A 19,690-nucleotide genomic window follows, 5' to 3' on the forward strand; every position below is an offset into this window, starting at 1 on the left:
CAACAAAAATTAAACTCTCGCTAATAAATATCTTACTTTTGAAAGAGGTCGTCAAAGATCCGTCGGAGCTTATTGGGTGTGGTGTACAGATGACCAAGATGCATCAGGCAACAAAAAAGTTCTGGGTTAAAGGGATAGATTTGCAATCCTACTGACACAGACTGCAATATTTTTGACGAAGTTGCTTGTTGATGATGTTTTTGAAGCATCCTCATTTGACGGTTGAGCAAAAATTCAAGTTGATTGCTTCGGCTCTTTCTTTCTGCAGCAAAATTATGGAGACAATTAAGGAAAACATTCATATATAGAAAACAAACATACCCACTGATTGATGACAGGTGAACTCATAAAAGGCAAGTTCTGCAAGGGAAGAACTCAATCATTTTATCGAAAAAATAATCACACGTCAAAATTGCACATGCATCAACCATAAATACCAACACTTCTCTCGTCAACAAGCACGCTCAAGTCAAAGAATGACCTCCTGACCTCAAGGATAGAAAGTGTCCAAGATGCCATTAAACTAAAGGCTCTTTTCTTATCATTACCCCATTGCCTCAAAGAGGCTCCCACATGGATTTGATTCGTGTTTGTTTTTCTTCAAACCACGCAACCTCACCCCTGCAATTGCAGAGAGGTTGTTTCCAATTGACCCAAAAGCGATAACGGGATGACCATCTTCTACTTCATGGAAAGGAAGCGAAGAGGTTTTAAGAGCCATTTTGATTTAGTCCATTACATTCCACAGCCAAAAGAACAAATGAATCTTTGGCTCCATCGAAAAATAATTATACAAGGTGGTTACTCACAAAGTCCGACTTTTAAAAGGTGATGTCTCAAAAAATTTACTAAAATTTTCTTCTAACTACACTTCCCCTCCACGTAACGCTTAGAAATTGACCGGCACTATCGAACCAGGATAACTAGAATTAATGGAACTTTGTTATTCATAGTCAATCACACTTCAAGAGAAGAATCCAGAATATGCTCCTAACCTAAAATTGTTTACTATGGATAAGCCCAAACAAAAGAATTATGTAAAAGCGTCTAGATGTAATCAAAGAAATTATCTATAACCTAAGAGCAACAGAGTAAGTGAGAGGTGCCCAGGATGAATACAATCATAAAATACAGAATATGTACCAGGAAGCACCATTGAAAGAGCATCGGAGATAACTGCAACCCCTACAACCCAACCAGCAGTCAACTCTTCAAATAATGCAGCTGAACAAATGAGACTGACGGAACTCTCATCTATATTATGAGATGTCCAAGATGATCTTATAGTACTTATGCGTTCTTTGAAACCCTGGTGTGCCCTCAGCAATTGTGTGCTTGACGGTCGACTTCTATATGGAGTATAAACCATCCCACTTCCTAAGCATGATAATATGTGCAAAGCACGTTGTGTAGACTCTGATTCACCGCATAAACCATCAGCAAGTTCCATATCTGAGTACCATAGGTAAAGCAACGGAGCAGCAATCGACTGAGTTTCCTGCTCCAACAAAATTGAAGGTACTGTGAATCTGTGCTGCTGCTTAAGTTCAGTAGCACTTAATCATAAAGATGATCAGCAAGTTTAATGCCAGCACAACCCATTAGGCAAGACTAATATCATTTTCATAAATTTCAGGATACTAAAAGACATGATCCTAAGTTCCAAGAAGAAGAAGAGTTGTGAGCAGCTGTATTCCTGACACAAGCGTAAAATGATTGGGGGTACTGAAGTGAATACACAAAGATTCGGATACAGCAATTCACCAAAACTATGAAACAGAGGAAAATATCAAACAATAAAATAAATTTTCTCACAAAAAAATGAATAGTACGAACAAAAATATAGCATAGCATTCCCTCCGTCCACTACTATTTGTATCGAGGAAATAACAACATTCAGCGTAAAGAAATACGATGTTCTTAGCATTTTCTTTTAGTCTCAATCAATCACTGTTTAGAATTGTGCCTTTCTAAAAGAAATTTTACATGAATATATAAATATTTCAGAAACATTTTGGTACATCCACAAATGAAAATTTTGACCAATAATAGTTGATGGAGATGGAAAACTAACAGAAGGTCTATGACCAAACAAATGGCGCCCAAAGCATGCTCACTGGACCATACAAGTTAAAATCCGACCAAAGGGAAAATATTGTTTGTGGTGCGAGTAGCTTCATTTTAAGTGCATGATAATGGTGCTTGCTGTTATGCACCTCTCTTCTACTGATGGCAATTGGCAAGGAAGAAGAAGCACTCATTTGCATATAAGGAAACCATATAGTAAAGGACAAAGTTGAAGTTCATTGAACAGAGACTATATTTTTAATTCTTTACCCTTCTCCCTCAAACTTTCATCCCTTGGAGTTCCTCTAGAGCTCTCTCTCTGTGTCTCTCTCCATACCCTCCCTCTAACAGATGATAGTGTATTGTTTATTTACTACCTTCGTTTCGCAATACCAGCATCGTTTCTCATCGGGCACTATTTATCAACCAATTTTGAAAATCTTTCTTTTACCATTATGTAAGAAAATAACATTGTCAAGTGAGATCTTGTTTAGCGAGGATTCCAAATATCAACGTTTCATAATTTTCACTTATACGCAATCAGAGATATCAATGCCCAAAGAAGCGTGTTGGAACACGAGAAAAAAGAAATGATGCAAGTATAGTGAAACGGAGGTAGTAAAATTCCATAAAAAAAGAAAAAAGAAATGATGCAAGTATTGTGAAACGGAGGTAGTAAAATTCCATAAAAAGCTAGCATCTTTTCTAGTTACTACACGGTGATCACCGAGGGGGACTTTGGATCTCTTCAACCCCTCCCCCTTCCCTTCTTTTCACTCTTTCTCTTCACAGGGGACTTCCTCAGGTTATAGCAGTGATCTTTTCTTTAGGGCAATAGTCTATCACAAGCAATAAAAGACATACGCATAATTCTTTGCCAAAACAAAGAACAAACACAAGAAAAAGTAAAAGCAGTGGCAGCAGCAGCTTACCAAAGGAAGCCCACTGATAGATGATAATGCCATGTCAAATACCTTCCTTGCATGATCAATATTTCCGTAAGCAGCCTCCCTTCGAGCATATACTCCACATAATAATACATCCTAACCAAAATATACCTACACAATTAATGTTTGTGGCTAAACATAAATGATCCTTCATTTTTCATAAAGTAGTTTTAGTTCCCAAAATAAAATATTTCTAAAAATGGTTCTTAACGTGTAATATTCTCCACAATGTTTGGAAAATTGGGCATGTTAAAACTACGTGAAGTTATTGAATATCAGAAGTACCTGTCGATCACTTTTTAAGAGGTGCTTTGCCAAAGCCCGAGAAGGCATAGTTGCGCACTGCGAGGAATTGATCCCTACAACAGTTTTCTCTTCAGCAATAAGAATAGCCTCTTCTATCTTGTAATTTCGAGGGAAAACTTTTAGACATAAGAGAGCAGCATTGCGCAGAAACTTCATGATATTTGTGCTCGCAACAGTCTCTGAATGATGCAACAGAGACTCCATACAGAGAGTGCTTGAACCACTTTCAAATATTCTAGAACCATTTACCCTTCCCAGATATTGCAGGATAGAGTTTGGCAGTGTTTCTAGACTCCGTATGTTCTCATTCCAACATGAAGAATTTGTACAAAACCTGCAAGTAACAGGTAGAAAGTAAGCAGCAAGGTATAGGAAGACCATATTGCACAAACATTTCATAAATAACAGATAAAAATCCATGTAAAGTAATAAACTAGGAAGTAGGTAATACTCGATACAAACTCATTTTTTATTAGTAACACATGAAGAATTAAATTAGGTGTCTTTACATTAAACTTCTACTATAAATCAATTATTTGAAAATTGGGCCTAAGTAACTAAAATATGTTTTTCAGTGCAAGCATTTATAAACGATTGATGCTCAATAAGACTCATGTTCACATCTCAATGTATATCGTTCATTAAGTTTTGACGTGTTAAGGAGGGAATCTTAAGAGGGAAATCCTGTTAGAGTGACTTCCCCTTTAGTATTACAGATGCCACTCACGAGGACAGATAACATATTAACACGTAAATAAATTTTTAAAACCTGCTCAAGAAAACAATTAAAGCATAGATCCGGGAAAAAATTGAAAACCATATCCAGGAATATGAAAAATGAGATCTAATCCTTCTTCCATGTTCATGCTCAAGCTTTTTAATGAATTATTCATTCGGTCCCTATGCCAAGTTAACTTTTCTTCTCTCTCCATCACATAAATACTTTCTCTTACTTATTTCACTCTCCATCTACTACCAAATGGTTGTTCACATTTAACAACTATCCTCAATATTTTTCCCAACTCCCAATCCCCAAGTGTGAAAAAAATTCAAAAGACATAAAATACAATTGAACAAGAGAGCAGGCACAATAACAAAAGGACCTCATTCTCCAATATCATCCATGCATATGGCTAGAGAGAGAGAAAGACCACTTCATTGAATCCTTTTCTCCCAGAGCTAATGATCTATGTTACTAAGACACGGGTGTCGGTGTCGTGTCTGACAAGGTGTCGAACACTCTGTTTAAATATTTGCAGACACTCCGACACGGTCAAGGAGTGTTTTTTAGACACGTCTACCATACTAAGTGTCGGATAAAAAAAGCGACACTTTTATAAAAATAAAAAAAATAGTTGTTAAATTAAAAAAAATATGAACATCATTAAATACAATGAATATTTCTTTAAAAAGGTTTCAAAGTACTAAGAATTAATTAAAGAACGAATTAATTAAGATTTTAAAAATAGATATTAAATAAAAATTTATAATGAGTGTCTAGCTTAAAGGAATGGAAAAGATTCCCTAAAAAAATTAAAAAATAGAAGTAATAGTAATCTTTTTAAAACATAATCATGTGGGTTTGTTCCCACCCACCTCCCACGCTTCCACTGTTTCTTTAAAAAAAAAGTTAAAATTTAGAAGAAGAAAAAGTCTCCCACGTCCCCGTCCAGTGTCACGACTCTCAACTCTCCACCAAGAACCCAAAACAAAGGACGAGAAGCTTCTCCTTCAGCCATAGCCATGGTTGATTTTCTCAAGAAGACCATTATCAATGAAAACAAGAATTGAATAGTGCACCCATCTCGTTTTTCCTTCCTCAACAAAAGCCCCAACATATTTTTTCTTCTCTCGCCTTCCCGAACATCAATCGTTACATCTAGGGTTTCGAATTCTTCAACATCCATTTCTTTTGGTTTCGGATAAGGCTTATTTTATCACATATTTTCATCTTGAATGGAAAATTTTGATTTTTTTTAACTCTTTTTCTTTTCTCCTTCCGATTTCAACACTGCAATTCGGACCCTTTCCGACATCGGTGTCGAACTGTCGACACCTCCCCGGACACGTGTCAAGTGTCGTGCCGGGCGGGTCGGGTCGTGTCGACACCCACCTCACCCACCTTCCACCTGAGTGTCGGAGTAACATAGCTAATGACAATTCAGATTACCGACGGCCAAAAAGCAGTAACAAAATGAGCCTTTCAACAACGTCTTCCTTCTCGAGAATGATTTTTGAGTTCACAAATCCCATATTTGTGTTCAATTTTATCATCCAAACAATTTACACAAATACATATTTGTCGCATTACAAAGTTCATTGGAAATAAATTCTCATCTATGTTTCTTGCAGAATTAAACTAAGCAAATCAAACCTCAAATGTTATCATACGCTTAAGATCTCTGATGTAAATTAGCAACTAATTAATTTAACCAGCAGAAAAGTGTTCCTACAAGTAAGCATTAATCTTCCTATTACCAAGTCCCAAGTCCCATAAGAAATCAGAGAGTCATAGCTTTGAAAGGAGCTTCAAATGTACACTGACATAAAGCTTAAGCTAAACCATTCAAGCTAGCTGCTAGTAATAACAAGGTGAAGTCCCTCAAGTTATTATATCAACATAAGTTTAAAATTCTTACCCATGTGCTAAACTGTGAAAAACTAGCTGTCCTGGTTTCACCAAACTAAAGGAATGCCTTGTTGTACTCTGAGAATAAGTTTTATACTTCTATAAGAAAGAATATTATCCTCAAACGGTAGAAAGAATACAAAGAATACAGGATGAGGACAAGGCGCCCTCACAGGGTAAACATAAATGGATTTACATTTCGCTCAAATCCTCTATATCTCCCCAATTGGCTAATCATTGAAAGCCCCAGTCACCTTAGCCCATGAAGAAGCTAACAGTGCTAGTGTGTCCCACAATAATTCAAATTGGACAGCCACTCCAGAAAAATCGGGCATTCTGTTCGGGCCATACATTCCATATAATTGCCATCATAGCATTTCACCAAAGCATCGTTTACTGTTTTCCCTTACCAAACTCCAAGCGAATGTGTAACCACTCTTGGGTATTCGACGGACAAACCCAAGCCTCTTTAAAAATGGAGGAAGTAATGAAGAACAATGTTAGGAAAAACATCAAAATTTTCATAGTAAAATGTGTGGAGTATAAGTTTTCAAATTCAAAGTTTTAATAAAGAATAAAGCGCAAAGGGGCAGACAGCCACACATGTGTATGGGCATCGTTAGTTGTTTTGTAGAGTACTCCCAGTACAAATGTCCCTGTCAAACGACTTGACAAGGAGGGAAGCAGCTGTCATCGACTAGTCAATTTTCTGGAAGATAGTAAGTCACAAGGCTCCCCACCAAAAGGTCAATTGATACATGGAAAAAAATAGAGGTTGTTTTGGCCAAGAGAGAGAGAGAGAGAGAGCTGAGCTGCCACAGAGAGATAACAGTGAAATAGAGTGAAAGGAAATAGAGTGAATGCTTCAAGGGGTGGTCCAAATTGTAGACTCCTTTAGTTTCCTTCAACAATTCTGAGTAAGGAATCATGTGTATGGAACTCACTTACATTTCAAGATGACACGAAATTTTTCACATGCAGGCGTGCTGTTTACGGAACACTTTTGAACTTTTTAAAACATTTCAAAGACACCAAAACACTAGGCCCTGTAAGTTTCCGTGAGTATTATACTCGGTTACATCTCCAACTTACTTGTCTTAAAATGATTTGCTTAAATTGTATCCATCTTACTTAGAATCTAAAAAACTTAAATGCTTAATCTATTAAAAAGTAAATAAATAAACAAAAAGAACAAAAGAGAGAAAGAAGGCAGTCTCAGAAAGACAACAAAAAAAGCGTAAAAGAGATTCAAAAGGAAACCCAATTTCAGACAAGGGAGAACATTTAAATGAAGCTAAATCCAGATAAGGAGCATAATTGATTATATGAAAATGAGCTGCCCACCAATACTAACCAATGAGATATCTCCCCACCAAAGAAATTGATGAACTGCAAAACAAGAGACAAGCGAGCATCGGCAGAGCTTAACGAGAAAAGATAATCGCTAACATCCTCGAACAAGATGACTCTAGAAAGTTGTTCCTGTTCTTCTTCGATCACCTCCTTGTACTGAGAATCCCCTGCATTGTTGGTAGAAATCACTTTAGAAATCACTCGCATGCTGCAGCAAAAGTGTGCTTGTTTCTTGGAGGACAGCACAGAAAACTATCATGGTACGTTGTTTTTTAAAATAAAGTTCCATATTTAAGAATCAGAACTTTTCGTACAAAACAAGCAAACATTAAGCTGAGGCACTTTAATGCAGTTGATGGAATAACGTTTGAGACTGGCAATTTCAATCTAAATAGTTCACTCTAAACCTTTATTCCCTCCGTCCTTAATATAGTTTCCACTCTAAACCTTTAGTCCTTGTCTCCCTAATTACAGTTTCGACTCTAAACCTTTACTCCCTGCCTCCATAACTATAGTTTCCACTCTAAACCATTACTCCCTCCCTCCGTAACTGTAGTTTCCACTCTAAACCTTTACTCCCTGCCTCCATAAGTATAGATTCCACTCTAAACTTTAACTCCCTCCATACCTAATTGTTTGGTCAATTTACTTCTTCGGGGTGTTCAAAGAACATGTTTGACCATTGATATATCTAATTACGCATTAGTTAAAGTTACAAAAGTAGATGTTTAGAAACCACACAATACGATGAATCTAACAAGATCCGCATGATAATGTTTTTCTTATATATTTATAGGAATCAATCGTCATAATTGATGAAGGTTGACTCCCAAAAAGAAAATGGAGCAAACAATTAGGACAAGGAGAGTACATGGCAGCCTTTTTTATTTTTTTCGGTTAGGACATAATGCTAAAACACAATTAAAAAGTAAGAGAAATATGCCCATTTCTTATGGCGTTAATTTCAAACCGATGTAACCCCTGCCTTCAGATACTGTTTTATCGTATTTATTACTTTCTTTTGTAAGGTGGGTTGGTGCTCAATTATTTGAGCGTACTTCCTTGTTCACTCAAAATAGATTATGTTGCATCTTTAGGGAGAAGGACAAGAGGGGAGAGAGATAGGATAGAGTTTATTACTAGTAAATTTAGCTGTAAAATTTTTATTACCTTTAATACAATCCAAAAGCCACCAAATGAAAAACTAATTTCTCTAAAGCAGCCGCAAAGGGATAGCTGCATATGGAGGACCATGGACGGCAAGAAATATTAGCATAGCCAACAGGCAGTAGATGAGACCTATAAATTGTTGTTAAAAAAAGGATATCCTACTTCTATAATTATTTGTACTGACTATGCAACTGATGCTTATAAATGAAAACTTGCAACTCACTGGCCTACTCTTCTTATAAGTTCTTCCTCTCCTATGGATTCCTGGTAATCTGTAGTTGGACAATGCCTCAATTTCTCTCTTTAATGTTTCTCAAGAAAAAAAAATAAAAAAATAACATTGAAAATTGTCAATCGCAAAAACAAAAAGAAATTAACTCACTCGTAATTACCAAAATCTTCTAAACCCGGTTAGGAAAAGGTTCAAACTAAAAGAGAAGGTTGGGGTCTGTTTCAAATGAGACAAATGTAGTATAGTCTCCATAAGCCAATAAACGGATTGGAATAATATTGGATTTCCTGTTTCTTCTCCAGCTGGAAACTTGTTATCTTCTATAGTTAGGGGAACACCCAAACAAACATGCCAAAGAAGATCCAACGAAAAGCCCTATCCTCGTCTTTGCTGCTTCTCAGAGATGAAGGAACAAAAAAAACGGTGGAATGGAAAAAGGACAAGGACACGAACACTTTTGCTATGCATGCTGACCCACTTATTAGACCCATGAGACTGGAAGACATAAGAATGACAGAACTTGATGGCAAAGTAATGCAGCAAATCAGAAGTTTTTGAGGTGAATAGAGGGCAGAAACTTGACCAGTTCCTGTTTACATTGATGCCACTGTATTCTATGCTCTGACTATAACATGTCCCTAACATAGAACTCCTTCCTAACCTTTAGGCCTATGGATACATCGAAAAAGAAATGCAGTTTCTCATTTTTCCAAATGTTTTTCAATAGGAATTTACCCATCAAAGAGATGCAAAGAAGAGAGGGGAAGATGATATAGAAATATAGGAAAAGCTCTTGAGAGGATTCAAATAGGTGACTCTCTTGACCCTCATGGGAAGACCTCGCAGGCAAGCAAACCAGCCCAAAAAATGGGAAAAAATCCAAGGATGCTGCTACCATGGCTCGTCCTGTTACTCCTGAGCAAGCTATTAATCAATGGTGGTAGTGGATGACATTTCTGAGACCTCTGTTTCACAACCAGACCTCGAACAAATGATCGACGAACAATTTCTTTCTCCGGGCACTTCACTTCGTGATTTACAGCAACAATGGCAGGTGGGATCTGATTTCAATGCCTAGATAAATGGACCAAGTACTGGGAAGAACATTTGTCCCCATTTTTAATCCAATCCCAAAACTGGCGGGAATGGGGCACAATTTGAACAAATGAGTAATAGATTGATTCCGAACCCCCAACAGATTAATGATGATAACGTTGATAATAGCAATGGAATCAACACAGTTCAGACCCCCAACTCAGTTCAAATTGAATTGGAAGACGTGGAAGATGAGATTGCATATTGGCAGTCATTTATTGTTTTTTATATTTTGGGAGCCAACCCACCCCAAAATGTCATGTCTGGTTTTGTTCACATAATCTGGGAAAAGTTTGGGGTGGACAAAGTATCTTTGGTTGGAAGGGGGGTGTTCCTCGTACCATTCAGAACAATGGAGAATAGCCAGAAAGTACTACAAGGTAGCTCACAAATTATTTGACTCAAAACCAGTTATGGTGAAGCCATTGACTGCTGATTTTGAATTTTCCCAAGGATCCTATCAAGGTGCTCCTTATTTGGATCAAGCTCACTGGTTTTAGATGTCAAATTCTGGGAGAGAAGAGTTTAAACAAGATTGTTGGCCTCATAGGTTGAGTGATCAAGGTGGACCAAGCTACTCTACACAGAGATAAGATTATGTTTGCTAAAGTCCTTGTTGAAGTCAGTATTGACCAAGTGTTCCCTGATAAGATTCAATTCCTAGATGAGAAAGGGTCTATCATTGATCAGATGGTGGAATATGATTGGATCCCTATCACCTGCCGCTTGTGCAAAGGCATTGTTCACAATCAGGATAACTATTCCAGAGTTAGGAACAATGGTAGAAAGGTGTGGAAGCCTAAAGCAGTGCAACCACAGGTTATTGTGGCCTCTCCTAAACAAGTCTCACAAGGAGATGCAGTTATTCATACTCTATACCAAGTGAATGATGGTTTTGTGTTAGCAACTGGTTTCAGTAAGCAGAAATGCAGTCAAATGAAGCCAGCAAGTTCCAGTTTCTTTTATCAGATGAAGTCACTGACCACACTCACACTGTGGTGGACATAGATGGGGCATCAGGACAGGGGTTGAACATGAAAGAGAAGCAAAAGGAGGTGAGAGGCATGACTGTTACTCACCAGATCAAGTTGTTCTGGAAACCAGAGTGAAAGCTAACAGAATGGGTGATTATACTTGAATATTTGTCCATCCTGGTGCTTCACTTCTAACCTAAAAATGGCAGAATTGTGGTTGCTTGGGAATTCAGACTCATTCCTGGTGGACACTATCCATATGAATCCATAAATGAAACATTGCTTTGTTACTCCTAGATACTGGCAGGGGTTTTTCTGCTCATTCATTTATGGAATGAACGATAAAAAGGGGAAAGAACCTTTATGGGATCAATTACAAACTCTAGCTGGTTTATGTAATGGAGCCTGGATAATAATGGGGGATTTCAACTCTCTCATAGACCTTGATGACAGAATTGCATGAATTTGTGCAAACTAACTGAAATCAAGACAATTGGGAGACATTCTACTTGGAATAATAAACAAGATGGTGAAGATAGGGTGTTTTCTAGGATTGATAGGGTCCTAGCCAATGCTGAATGGGAAGATATGAAGGACACTATTGAAGCTGCCTTCCTCCCTAAAGGGGGATTTGATCACTATCCCATGGTGTTGTCTTGTTACACATCAAGACCACAAGAGGAAGCCTTTCAGATTCTTTGGTATGTGGAATACCACTCCCAGGTACACTAGCTGATAGAGGCTAACTGGAGTACCCAGTCTATGGCTACCCAATCTAAGAGTGATGCAGAAACTGAAGTGGATTAAAGCAGACCTAAAATCACTCAATGAAGCTGTCAGCAATGTTGAAGTTGATAAGCATAAATGCCACAAACTGCTGCACACCTCTCAATGAAAAAATGCATGCTGACCCTAGTAATGCTACACTGGCCACAGCAAAGAAAACAACTGCTCAAGCCACCTACAGAGAAGCTCATGAGAGTAAGGATGTCAATGAGCCGATACGCTCGTGAACAGCTCGTTAACAAGCTCGGTCAAAGCTCGTTCATTTAATAAATAAACGAGCTTGAACAAAAAAATTAAGATTGTTTAATAAATGATACTAGCTCGAACAACCTAGTGTTCGGCTCGTTTAGGCTCACGAACAACTCGTTCATGTTCGTTTTCAAGCTTGTTCGTGTTCGTTTATAAGCTCGTTTAAAATCTCGTTCAACCTCGCTTATATTAAATTTCTAAAAAAATATATTTATAGTAATTATAATAAAATTTTAGCAAACAATATATTAAAGATATTATTCATATCATTGTGCTAAAATTAAGGGTAGAAAATCAATTATATACTCCCTCCGTCCCACATTACTCATTACACTTGGTTTTGCACAAAGTTTTAGGTGATAAGTGGTTGTTTGGTTATCAATTGTTATTTCATTGGAAAAGTAGATGTGATAAGAGTTAATGGGGTATTTTTTTAATTGAATGAGAGAGTGTGGGGACCAAACTTTTTTTAGTGGGAAGAGAGACAATATAATAATTGTGGGGTCATTCCAAATTTAGAAATGTAACAAGTAATCTGGGACGGACGGAAAAGGAAAGTGTAACAAGTAATGTGGCCGAAGGGAGTAATAATATATATACTACCGAAACTACAAAAAGTCATATATGTTTACTATTCTTATTCTTCAATCAAGGATATGGTATATTAAAATTCTTATATGTTTACCCGAGTCTGATGGAGTTGATAGAAGAGATGAATTGAAGACGTGAATGTTGATGTGAAAAGATTAGAACTAAGTTGCAATTATTTTGTTAGATTTTGATTTTTTGAGTATTTTTATTTTAGGAAATTATCATTTATAAAATAGTTAAATAATACTAGCAAGTATACTATGCTAACTTTTTATTGGGGGTTGGTTATGTTTTTATGTTTTATAATTTTTTAAAATAATATTCCATAATATTAAGGCTCGTTTGTTAAAAGCTCGGTTTGGCTCAAGCTTGAACTTAAACAAGCTACTCATGAGCTAAGCTCGAACAACGAAAAATTTAAATGAGCCAAGCTCGAACAAGGAAAATGAAAGTTCGGTTAAGCTCGGCTCGAGCTCGAGCTCGGAAATTTCTTATCAAGCCTAGCTCGAATAGCCAAATACTCGGCTCGGCTCGTTGACATCCCTACATGAGAGATATATCTCTTTTCTGTAACACACTGCAAAAGTTTATTGGTTGCGATAAGAACTCTAAAGCTTTCCATCAAAGCATTAAACAAAGAAGGCAGAAGAATAGAATTCACTCTATTCATGATGAGAATGGGGAATGGATCAGAACAGAAGTTGGTGTGCAGCTTTTGTCCAATTCTATAAAGTTCTATAAAACTCTTTTCTGTTCCAAAATGGAGAACATATCTCCCACAAAAATTGTGATTATGGATAGAGGGGCAAGGTTAACTGATGATCACAGAGAGAAGCTCAATTGTGTGTTCATAGTAAAGGATATCAAGAGAGTTCTTGATGATATCCCAAGTATAAAGCTCATGGTATGAATGGATTTAGCAGCCATTTCTTCAAACACTCTTGGGATACAATCAAAAGTGACATACATGATGTTGTTACTGACTTTTTCCAATATGGGAAAATTCTGAAGGAGGTAAATGTCACTTCCATCACTATGGTACCTAAGGTCAATGTTCCTTCTAATGTGGGTGACTTCACACCCATTGCTTGTTGTTGTGTGATTTACAAGTGTATCTCCAACATTATCTACGGAGCTTTTGTTTCTGGAAGATCCATACCCAATAATGTGCTTGTTTGTCAGGTAAGATGTACAGGAAAAGCCAGCATGCGCCTTATTGCTTTATGAAGCTAGATTTAAGGAAAGCTTATGATACAATTGAGTGGGGGTTTATTGAGGAAGTTATGATGGATTTTGGTTTCTCCAGCCATTTCATAAAACTGGTCATAACCTACCTCACAACTTCTCAAGCTAGATTTAAGGAAGCTTATGATACAGTTGAGTGGGGTTTATTGAGGAAGTTATGATGGATTTGGGTTTCCCCACCCATTTCATAAACTGGTCATGACCTATCTTGAACAATGGTGTTTCCACTCTCTCTTGTTCCGTTTATTCTGTGCATGGAGTATTTCTCTAGAGTAATGAACATGGTTAGTGATCACCCTTACTTCAAGTTCCATTCCATGTTTTGAAAAGAAGATTCTAACGTCATTCAGATGATGCTAGGTGGCTTTTCTATTTTCTTTGACACTAGCCAAGTCCTCCATTTATTGTTGTGGCATTAACAACAAGACTGGTTTCCAGTTTGGCTCTCTCCCCTTCAAGTACCTAAGGTGTTCCAATCAGTGCTCGTAAACTCAACACAAGTGAGTGTGATGCTGTTGTGCAGAAGATGGTTCTCAGAATCAGGTGTGGAGCTCTAGAAACATCTCCGGTGCTGGTAGAATGCTAGAATGCAACTGATTAATTCTTGATGAGCATCTGTGTTTATTATTGGGCACAGATTTTCATTTTCCCAAAAGTTGTGTTACGAAAAATCAATGCCATTTGCAGAGCTTTCCTGTGGCATGGTTCTTATGATCTTAGTAGGCATGGAGCAGTGGTGGCATGGGATAAGCTTTGTTGGCCTAAGAAACAAGTTGGGTTGGGGTTTAGGAATCTCAGGCTTGGGAACCGGGCTTGACAAATTAGCCTGATTGGCCCAGAAACAAGACAACGTGTAGGTGAGATGGGTGCACACTTTGTATGTTAAAGACAAGTGTTGGGTCCAGTTCACCATCACCTCTACTGCTAGTTGGGTTGTGAAGTATATGTGTCAAGTTAGAACCAGTACAATGAGAAATTTAGCTTGTTCATGCTAGATATTCCATCAAAAATATGTATCTCAAAAATATTGAGAAAGGGGAGAGAGTGCAGTGGCACAGTTATGTGTGGAACACGCTCACTATTCCTAAACACAGATTCATCCTGTGGTTAGCAGCAATAGACAAGTTGAAAACCGAAACAAGGCTGGACAGAATGGGGATTTTTGCTACTGACTGTCTTTGCCCATTCTGTGGTTTAACTCCTGAAACTGTTAATCACCTGTTTTTTGTGGGTGTACTACCACACTACTGAATGTGTGGTACAGAGCTAATGAAATGCCTAGGTTTCACTCATTGCAAATCTAGCATCAGTTCTCTCCTCAAGTGGCTTCAAAGAGCTTCAACAAGTGATTTCAGAAGGAAGGTTGCCTACACCTCCGTAGCAGCTTTAGTGTATAATATATGGAAAGCTAAGAACTCTGTAGTTTGGCAACTACAAGTTCCCACAACTCAGAAAGTAATCAAGGGAGTCCAGGCAGATGTTAAGTGTAGAATTCATAATATAATGGGCAAGAAAATGAACTGTAGAGATAGAGATTGGTTCCATAAGTTGTAATCCCTTAGGGAGTTGCTGGTTGTATTTGGCTAAATGTTCTTAGCCTTTTGTTTTTGCTTTGGGTGAGTTTGAGGGGTCCTGCCTAGCAGGCTCTTTCCCTCCCCTTTGCTTGGTGTGACTTGGTTTTGGTGATTAATAACATCTTAACTTGCTTGCCCAAAAAAAAAAAAAAGCAGAGAGAGCAGGCTGCCTTACCAAAAGATCCCCTTACTGAGGCATGCATATTCTAAGAAGCATCAATCTTCTCCTTTCATTTCTAATCTGGGCAAGATAGCTCGAGTAGAACCAGTGGAGTACAAATTTAGTCAAGCTTATATTATTGAGTCCAACTGATCCATAAATTCAAGAGCTAATTAAGCAATTGAGTCAGAAGGATTAACCATGTCTTTTTACCCAAAGTCAACTAGTTACAGCTTCCTAGGATTCTCCTACAGCATTAACGGAGGTTTCTTCATAATCTCTAAAATGTTGACAACCACTCTTTACAGTTATTTCTTTATAATCTCTCAACCATTTCACAAAATAAAAATAGGTCAAGGGGAATCAATAAATATCCTCTTTCACTCTTTTGGACCTGACAGAAAACATGAATACCAGCCCCTATTACAAATGCATCACCACAAGTAAGATTCCATGGAAGCAGGAAGCAGCAATGACAAGGAAGAATTCTGCTGCACACAAGTTCTAGGAACATCCATACACGGATATACCAAACAAATTAAAACCAGTAATAAATGGCAGCCTTTTTCTTACTAGGACAAGAGAAAAGAAAAGCAACCGAGAAAACATGCACAAGTAGAAAACAAAAACAGAAAATATAGGCATGTAGCTTATAAAAAGGGAAACACATACGAACAGGCATCCACTGATCATGGTCTCTCGATGACTCCTCTTCTGACCACCTGACCCACGTATTTGTGTCATGAACCTCCCTGTTAGCTTCAGCATCGACATCAATTCCTAATATTCTCAGCAGAGCAGTGTCATCCTCTTCTTGCTTTGCATCCATGTCGTCTTTTGGTTCTTCCGTATCCGCCGCAGCCATATCAGTAACGCCATCATCCTCTAAGTTAGGTGAATTCTCCTTGGCTATGGATGGTGGGACAAACCATCCACTCCAACCACCTTGCTCGTCTTCCTTAACAGATATATCTCGCATGAGCTTCTGTCGGTTTTCCTCTTCTTTCTCCAGCCAGGTGCACCAACCAAGGGCACCATCTTCTCCAACTCTTGCACCATTGCCAGTCCAGAAGTGCTCAAACAACCGTTTTTTGCTCTGCTCTGTGAGCTGTAAAGGTGGAGAGAACAAACTATATTCTATTTCAGCCTGCAATAATGCGGTGGCTAACTCATGATAACCTGCCTGCCACTCAAACCGGCACAGATTGAGAAGTATATCAACAATGCCCATTTCAAGGTCAGTATCCACATTCTCCGGAGAAGGCAGTTCCAAAGTTGGACAAACCTGCAGTTAACAAATGCAAATCAAGCATTTGAGAAAGACAACCCATGGTCTAATGTCCTTGAAATTACACGCATACATCAATGAGAAACAGAAATTACATACGAATGCACTTATGACGACAACAGCAACAACAAATCACAGCCTTCAACCCGGGAAATAAAATGATAATACTCCCTCCTTCCCTAAATAATCGCAACTTTTTAACTGTTTCACTATTTATATATTAACTTCAGCCACATTTTCTTACCAATTTATGAAAATCAGATATGTGTATTATCTTGTTGTATTAGTTCCAACGCATAATTTTTAAAAACCGGATATTTACAATTTTTTACTGATACATAATATTCCCTCCGTCCCTTAATACTCGCTCCGGTTTGACCGGCACAAAGTTTTAGGCAATTTAATTGACTTATTAACTTATTAGGTCGTAGTTGATAGTGGAGCATTTTTTTAATATAGTTAGTGGGAAATGTGACAAATAAAGGGGTGGGGTATGGGTGGGGTTGAATTTTTTTAACTTTTCTTAGGAAGTATGAATATTTGTGGGTCCTTGTGTAAGTGAGAAAAATGATATAATACTAGTAAAAGTATGCTATTTATAGAAACGTGGCGAGTATTAAAGGACGGCTTTATAAGGAAAGCGGGGAGAGTATTAAGGGACGGAGGGAGTAACAGATACTAATGGTCAAACTTATGCATTGGCAAGTGTGCCTGTCAAATTGTTGCAACTATTTAAGAACAGAGCGAGTATCAGATAAACATTAAAAATAAACCTCTACAGTCTACATGTACAATATATTAAAGGACACACGAAGCTTGAAAGACTAATAGAATAGTGCAAAGAAAATGGGGACCTCACTTTTCTGCAAAAGGTGTATGATTAAGGAAATGACAAGAACAAAAGCACAACCTAGGAGAGATCCACTATTGTAATTCCTGCTGCTTTTTATTATTACTTTTTTGAAATTTGAGAAAACCATCAATTAGAGGAGCATAATTTCAAACAAAGGCAAACCAAAGAAAAACATCACATAGCAGATAGCACGAAGAGAGTACGACATATGCAAATAATATATGTAAAGAGACAAGGAATTGCAGTAAAGGCTACACCACAGATGCAAACATGCACATGGAAAATACAAGCACAAAGTGGATGTAAGAACCTGCCTATGCCTCTTGCTAGATGCAGCATAGAGAGCTTGGATTGCATGAGCATACATCTTCCGAACCTCAGAAACTTTAAAAGTGGAGAAGTCTCCCTCAACAACCCGTAAAAACTCTCTCCACAACTTGCAACTTCCTGAATGTTTCATCAAAACCTTCTTCCACCTACCAATAAAAACATCTGCACTATCCCTTTTCTGATAAGCTTTTAGAAGGCAAAGCAATAAATCTTCATCTTCTGGGTTCAGCTCAGCCGCCTTTTCTAATATACTAATTTTCTTCTCAAATGTCTGCAAGCGTGCACCTTTTTGTGGTTGCTTACTTGCTATATTGTCTTGAAACTCAGCGAAATCCATCCATACTGTAACATTATGGGGGTGCTCCCTAGTCATTTTATTGAATTCTCTTGTTTTCCGCAGCACCTCATCTTCCCATGACTCCACAATCACAGAAGCTCTAGAAACTAAGCTACTATCATCATCTTCATCCAGAAACGGAATGAAATCATCATACGTCAAATGTACATGCTTCTCTGAAGCAACGATGCGAATGCGCTTATAATTCCTATGTTGTTCAAAGACTGAATGCTTAGCTGACCAATAGCGTCCACTAGTTTTTAGTTTAGTATCTAATCCATCCGCATCAAGCTCTCCTTTTGTAAGGAACCCCCAATTACTCAGTCGAGGATGCTGCTTAAAATCAATCCCTGAACTTTTTGCAACATCATGAAGCTTATATCGCCCGATATCCATCCTGTAAGAAAATGATACACGCATGTCAGTTGGCAACTAGATGAAACAAGCAGACTTGTGGTACTTTTGCTAATATATTTCCTCTATCCGGAAATAGTTTTCAGGAGTTGTCACATGGCTCCAAACTTTCAACCCATAATTAAGGAATTTAGCATGATTTCACAAAAATGACCCTTTGTAAAGTTACATCCTTCTCAGTCTCTCTCGTACATTAAGCAATCCAATTATAATAAATATATGTGCCTATTATTTCTGAATGGACGAAATCGATTATCATAATAATGCCTCAGTTGTTAGAAACTTAAAAACTTTCAACCTATCTAAGGTTCTCTCTCTCTCACCCCACCCCACCAACCCAAAGGCCCTCCTTTTCTAGCTTTCTCAAACTCTGGGTTGTAAGTTGTTAAGCAAAACTGCAGACCAAAACCTAGAAACTCTGCTCAATACTTCAGAAATCTTGGAATATTTTGGTTCCCAAAAGCTCTATATAAAAATAAAAAAAAATAAAAAAACTAAGATCACAAGAACCAAACTTGCCCAAACCACCTGAAAACGATTTGTTTGCCATGAACATCATTTTAAGTACCTTTCAGCATTGGATATTAGTTAGTGGTGGAGTTTATACAGCTAAATATTAGGTATAACTTTAAAATCACATATTTCAACAAAGAGGCTGAACGGTTCCGATCAAAAATTAAAAATGATATATAAGCAATAAAGGGTGAGGTAAGGCAATGGATTTAACAGGATCTATTACTTAAACCAGCACCAGCCACATATGCATTTGGGCTTTAGTCATCTTGCATTATGATAGCGAATGACCAAGTTTTTCAAACGGCAGGCGTAAATCAAGTGTTGGCCCAATAAGGACAACAACCCCTTAAAGTGAGGTTGGAACAGAACCTGCAGAAATTTGGCAATTACAAGCTGCAGTGAAATTCAGTTTGATGTCCAGGCGAAACTGTGAATACTTTAGTTAATAGAGTTCTCTAGTAACTTATCTACTTCACTCTTTTGTCGTCCAACTATGCTTTGTTTAGGGCATTTCATGCATGGTTTTCAAAAATTCAAAAACATTTTGTCACAACCTTTCCTTTCATTCCCTAGC

The 19,690-nt window shown here is 37.7% G+C and overlaps 1 protein-coding gene across 2 annotated transcripts in view; it reads right to left on the reverse strand.

Moving 5' to 3' along the window:
- The window catches only part of LOC110800734 (uncharacterized), a 29,112-nt gene that overhangs the window by 8,653 nt on the left and 769 nt on the right, over nucleotides 1–19,690 (reverse strand). For both annotated transcript variants that reach the window (XR_002536740.2, XM_022006047.2), the window contains exons 2-8: nucleotides 17,830–18,583; nucleotides 16,051–16,663; nucleotides 7,304–7,469; nucleotides 3,300–3,654; nucleotides 3,000–3,110; nucleotides 1,144–1,498; nucleotides 37–262 (exon numbers count right to left, since the gene is read on the reverse strand). Coding sequence is in view for 1 of the 2 variants with exons in the window: in XM_022006047.2 (XP_021861739.1) it covers nucleotides 37–262; nucleotides 1,144–1,498; nucleotides 3,000–3,110; nucleotides 3,300–3,654; nucleotides 7,304–7,469; nucleotides 16,051–16,663; nucleotides 17,830–18,583 (2,580 nt within the window). In the remaining variant the exon portion in view is untranslated. The remainder of the gene's footprint in view (nucleotides 1–36; nucleotides 263–1,143; nucleotides 1,499–2,999; nucleotides 3,111–3,299; nucleotides 3,655–7,303; nucleotides 7,470–16,050; nucleotides 16,664–17,829; nucleotides 18,584–19,690) is intronic.

The sequence above is a fragment of the Spinacia oleracea genome, chromosome 2 (genome assembly GCF_020520425.1).
Source record: "Spinacia oleracea cultivar Varoflay chromosome 2, BTI_SOV_V1, whole genome shotgun sequence".
NCBI classification, from domain to species: Eukaryota; Viridiplantae; Streptophyta; class Magnoliopsida; order Caryophyllales; family Amaranthaceae; genus Spinacia; species Spinacia oleracea.